The sequence below is a fragment of the Buceros rhinoceros genome, unplaced genomic scaffold (assembly GCF_000710305.1).
Source record: "Buceros rhinoceros silvestris isolate BGI_N320 unplaced genomic scaffold, ASM71030v1 scaffold11273, whole genome shotgun sequence".
Lineage (NCBI taxonomy): Eukaryota > Metazoa > Chordata > Aves > Bucerotiformes > Bucerotidae > Buceros > Buceros rhinoceros.
Window position 1 is genome coordinate 8,149 of NW_010404237.1, and position 4,885 is coordinate 13,033.

General features: G+C 59.3%; 1 protein-coding gene across 1 annotated transcript; it reads right to left on the reverse strand.

Moving 5' to 3' along the window:
- Positions 1-2,090: 2,090 nt before the first annotated feature.
- On the reverse strand, positions 2,091-4,253 carry MPEG1 (macrophage expressed 1). The gene has a single exon (XM_010133326.1). It carries the CDS (start codon positions 4,251-4,253, stop codon positions 2,091-2,093), a length of 2,163 nt encoding a protein of 720 aa, XP_010131628.1.
- Between the last annotated feature and the right edge of the window lie 632 nt (positions 4,254-4,885).

Consider the following 4,885-nt stretch of genomic DNA (forward strand, 5'->3'; position numbering starts at 1 on the left):
ACGGGTAGCATTGCTCCCCTAATGCGTGTCCCCCCCAACCCCAAGGGGGTCAGTGCCCCACAGTGGGGCTGTCACCAGTGGGTCCCCATGGGGCCAGGTGCAAGTGTGGGTGGGAACCATTACCCTTTCTGCTGGGTGCCAGCACTGTTCCCAGGGGTCCCTGGGGAGGCCTTGGAGGGTGGGGTGGGGGTGGGGGAGGCTGGCTGGCAGTATGTTGGCAGGGTGGTTTTGGACTGGAGTCAGGGGGGTTGGCGTGGGAAAGGGAGTGTGAGTCGTGGGGCGGGGGTGGATGTTGCATGATGTCTTGGGGCTGCTGCCAGGCCCCAGGGGACTTGATAGGGGCTCTCGGAGCTGCCCACGCTTTGGGGGCTGGCCTGGGGGCACTCTTCCCATTGGAGGGGGCTGGTTGTACTCATGCCCCTGTTCCAGGAGACTGCCCAGGGTTGGAGCGTGAAGTGGGTGGCAGCACCCACCACTGCCTAGGCTGTTCCCAAACCTGCACCGTTGCTCCCCTGGAGGGTAGGGTTGGGGCCTCCTAGACCTTTGTGTTGTGTTCCTCTCCCGGTTTTCCTCGGGGGTCACCTCCCAGCAGGCAGTAGTGCGGGAGGGGGACTCGTCTTGCTGTGCATCGTTCTTCTGTCGTTGCTGTTTTTCCTCTCCCCAGCCTGGGGGTGTGTGGCCCCCAGCCGGCCACCCTGTGGGGAGGGGTGGCTGTCAATAAAGAGGATGGCAGGGGACTATCACTGTCTCTGAATGGCCTGGCCTCTCTGTTGTCTTCTGTCCGTCGTCTGTGTGGCCAGGCAAGCAAGGGGAAGCCATGGGCAGAGCCAGGCACCTCTTGTCCCCCTGATGCCTCTTTGCAGTCTGTCCCCAGCTGTCCTGAGCATGAGATGTTATTTTCTGCCTCAAGGGAGAAAACCTCTTTGCCCAGGAAAACCCCTTTTTTGGGGTGGTTCTGCAGCCAGGGTAGCTGAAACAGTGTGATTAGTCCTCCGTGCAAGCCCTGGGCTTCCCCCACTGCAGAGAAACCCTGTCTGGAGCTATGCAAAACCCTCCGTGATCTGGGGGAGGAAGGGTGTTCCCCCACTCTCCCTGGGCGCAGCCTGAGCGCGCTTAACGTGACACAGTCTTTACGCAACGTGACTTTTTTTTTCTTTTTTAATGCCTTGTTGCCTTCACAATTAGTTGATGGCTGAAATAAAACTGATCCGTGCCTCTCTGCATGCGTGTGTATATCTATCCCGATAGATATACATGGAGACAGGGGCTGCCCTCCCGTCGCAGCGGGCAGTCATCGGTGGTTAACCCAGCACGTCTCCGTGGGGCCCCTCTGCTCCCTCCTTTCCCGCAAGGCAAAGCATTACTAATGCTGTCTGTGCTGGCCCTGGGAGCCTGAAGTAGCTGGGGGTGGGGAGGTTTGTCTGGGCTTAGGGGGCTGGGGTCTGTTTCCGGGAGTCAGGCCCCAGCACGCATCCTGACGCAGTGTTTTCACAAGCAGCGAGTCTCTACTGCGGTCACGCTTGAGTCCTGGTGTTCCTCTGTGTTGAGGAAGGGTAGGGGAGCTTGCACAGCTTCCCCTGGCTTTTTGGGACCAAGTGGGGAGAAGATGTCTGTGCCTGGGGTTTCTTCCTCCTTGGACGCCCCAGTGTCCCCAGCAGCTTGTGGAAGGGCCTTGGGTCCCCTTTTTTGGTTTTTGGGATGGGAGGACAGCTGGGGCACTGGGACACAGTGAGTGCATAGGAAGTCACTTGTCTCAGAGGGGACAGAGTCCTGGGACTGGTTGGAGGGGTGAGATGCAGCCGTGGAGGTGCAGGGGCTGGCGGAGGGATATTGTGCTGGGTCCTGACAACTGGCATCCAAGGTCAGCCAGGGAGAGATGTCTGAAGGGCATTGGAACCTCTCAGGTGCTCAAAGCTGGAGCTTAGGGATCTGGTGGAGGATGAGGGCACGCGTTACCCCCATGGAAGGGTGAAGGGCAGGGGGCTGGTGGCACTGCATGGTTTTGCCCCTGGAAAGGAGGGTGGGCAGGGAGTTTTGCCTGAGTTTGGAGCACAAGACATCACCTGGCAGCTGGGTGGGGAGATGCGCACTCATGCCATCAGTCTCTCTGGCTCTTGCTGATACCCTTCCCCCACACTCAGCACAGTGCTGTCCTGGGGGCTCGCGGCAGCCAGGCTGTCCCCTTCACCCATCGCACGGTAACCCCTCGCCTTGTACCTCCGGCGGCTGTAGCAGGCAGTTGCCAGGATGGTGGCCACCCCTGCCAGGACTCCTGCAGTGACACCAGCCACCTCACCCCCCGTCAGCCCCTGGCCCCTTACCATCTCTGCCGTGTGCTGGATCTCCTCTGGCTGGGCCAGCTGCCACGTGTGGCTCTGCCCAACCCTGACCCAGGCGTTGTCCCCATCCCTGCTGCTCACCAGCACAGTGTTGATGGCTGGCAGGTTGGTAGGGGGCCGGGTGAAGGGTGGCAGGCGGGCAGGTGGCAGCAAGCCCCCTGTGAAGATGCCAGCCTGGACGCAGTACTCCACCTGGCAGCTATCGCTGATGAGTGCCAAGTGTTGGCTGAAGCCTGGGGGGCAGCTCTTGGCATGGGGGTCCTCAGCAGTGCCCTGGTGCTGCCCCACGAAGGGGTTCCCTGCCTGGCAGCTGAAGAAGCCCCCAAAGGGCACCGCATACTGGCCACCCACCTCGTAATCCTGGCTCACGCACACCCTGAGCTCGTCGAAGAGCTTCAGTGGGAAGTACCCCGAGGGGCAGGACTGGGCACCAGTGATGGAGTTGGCGCTGTGGGTGCTGAACAGCCCCCCAAAGAGGTATCCTGAGCCTGGGGACAGCGGCCCACTCATGGCACACCAGTAGGCGCTGAATTGCACCCGGGAGAGCCAGAAGATGTCCTGACACTTCTGGTGGCAGAAGATGCCCAGGGTGCACTTTCTGTGGCACTCCAGATGGCTGTGGCCTTCCTCTCGCTCCTGTATGCCCAACAGCACTGGAGTGTAAGAGGTGGGGCAGGAGAAAGCTCCAGTGAGGGGGTTCCTCTGCTCCAGCCCCTGACACAGCGTGCTGGTGTCAGGGCCAGCCAGCCCGATACACTCCTGGAAGACTCCCCCGAAGGTGAAGTTGGTCATGGCACCGTCACAGGAGCCGTCGTCGGCATTGGCATGGAAATTGAAGTTGGGTGAGGTGGCGTCGGTGCAGCCCGGGTAGGTGTTGAAGGTGTAGTAGCGGCGGATAGCCATCTCCACTCGCCTGGCCAGCTTCTTCACTGTGGGGGTGGGCAGCTCTGGCAGGGTGCTGGGGTTGATGAAGAAGTACAGGGGCAGTCCTGAGCGGTCGAGAGCCACCAGCTGGTTTCTGATCCCCTCCTGCCAGGTCTTGAGTGTGATACCTGGGTAAAAGGGGATCCCGCCAATGCTCTCTACCCTGGAGTTGGTGCGATTCTCCAGATACTGCTTGGTGAAGCCAGAGCTGGTGTTCAGAGACTCCTCACTTTTCATGCTGATGATGCTGTGGAAGGCCATGCCAGCTGAGGCGGTGATAGCACTCCGTGTGGCCCAGCTGTCCTTCAGGAAGGTTGCCTTGATCTGATCCTCCTGCACCAAGCTGGCTCCAGCATCCACAGAGGTGATGATGTGGGTGCCATAGTTAAGCACCAGCACCTCAGCCAGAAAATCAGCCATCCGTGTCTGGTTGTTCTCCAGGTGGCTGGCAATGGTCAGCAGCTGCTTCTTGAAGCCCTTGTCCAGGACTGCCCCTGGGTTGATCTTGGCAGTGTAAACCAGGTTCCTGACTTGCACTCGGGTGGTGACAGCATGGTCTTTCACTTGGTGGGTCTTGATCCGGTGGAAGTCGTAGGAGAACTTGCCACTGATGGAAGAGAAGAGGGACAGCTCCAGGTTGATGGAAGCGGAGGTGATGCTTTGGTAATCTTTCCAGGACTCGATGATTTCAGAGTTGATGTCCAGATTGCTCTGCTTGCGAGGGATAGTGAATATCTCATCTGGGATGATGTAAGATCCATCTTCTGTGGTCTTGCACAGTGAGTAGCCCAGGTTGATGACTCTGCCCATATCCAAATTCCTGAGGTTATCCCAGCCTCCCCCCGGCAGGACTTCCAGACTTGGGAGTTTCAGGGTCTTCTTGCACTCCAGAAACCCCGCAGAGGAGGACAGCTCCTGGGACTGCTCAGCCCCTCTCACCCGAGACACCCACATGCAGGCAAGCAAGAACCCCCATAGCATGCAGCCCATGGCTGAATCAGCGCAGGACCCTCACCAGACGCCCGAGCAGTGAGATGGGAGCTGGGGAAATGAGCTGGCTGGGGGTGCAGCTGCTGGGCGGTTCCTCGGTTTGGGGGTTGAATTAACAGAAGGGAAAGGAGAAGTGAGAACTGAAGAACATGAGAAATGACTGAGTGGAGCTGAGCCAAGCTGCTGGGGAGCAGAGGGTGCCTGGAGCTCATTGACCCTCTGTTGCGAAAGCTCCGTCTCCCCGTGAAAGCTGCTCTGCTGGGGGTGGGGCAGGGAGAAATCTTGCTGCCACGTCTTTACTGTGCAAATCTCCTTTGGCCAGTGCTTCGGTGACTTTCCCCAGATGACTCCCTCCTTGCCCTGGGTGACCCTAGCTCCTTCGTGCTATGCAAGGGACCTGTCCCCGGCTCCACGGCCTTGGGGTCTCGCTCACATGACAAGGTGAGATCTAGCCCTGGTTGCATGGGCTTTTCTGCTGACTCCAAGGCTTTCCTTTGTGGCAGAGGTGAGGAGAGGAAGAAGGGAGGTGGTGCAGTGTGATTTCAGCATGGGGTCAGTGCAATGCTTGTCCCCCTTCCCTCTTGGTGAAGAGGCTGCCCGAGACCCTAGGGCACGCATTCGTAGGTTTGGAG

Bases quoted from the DNA above. Each gene is read 5' to 3' on its own strand.
- MPEG1 (XM_010133326.1), bottom strand. From the start codon at position 4,253: ATGGGCTGCATGCTATGGGGGTTCTTGCTTGCCTGCATGTGGGTGTCT.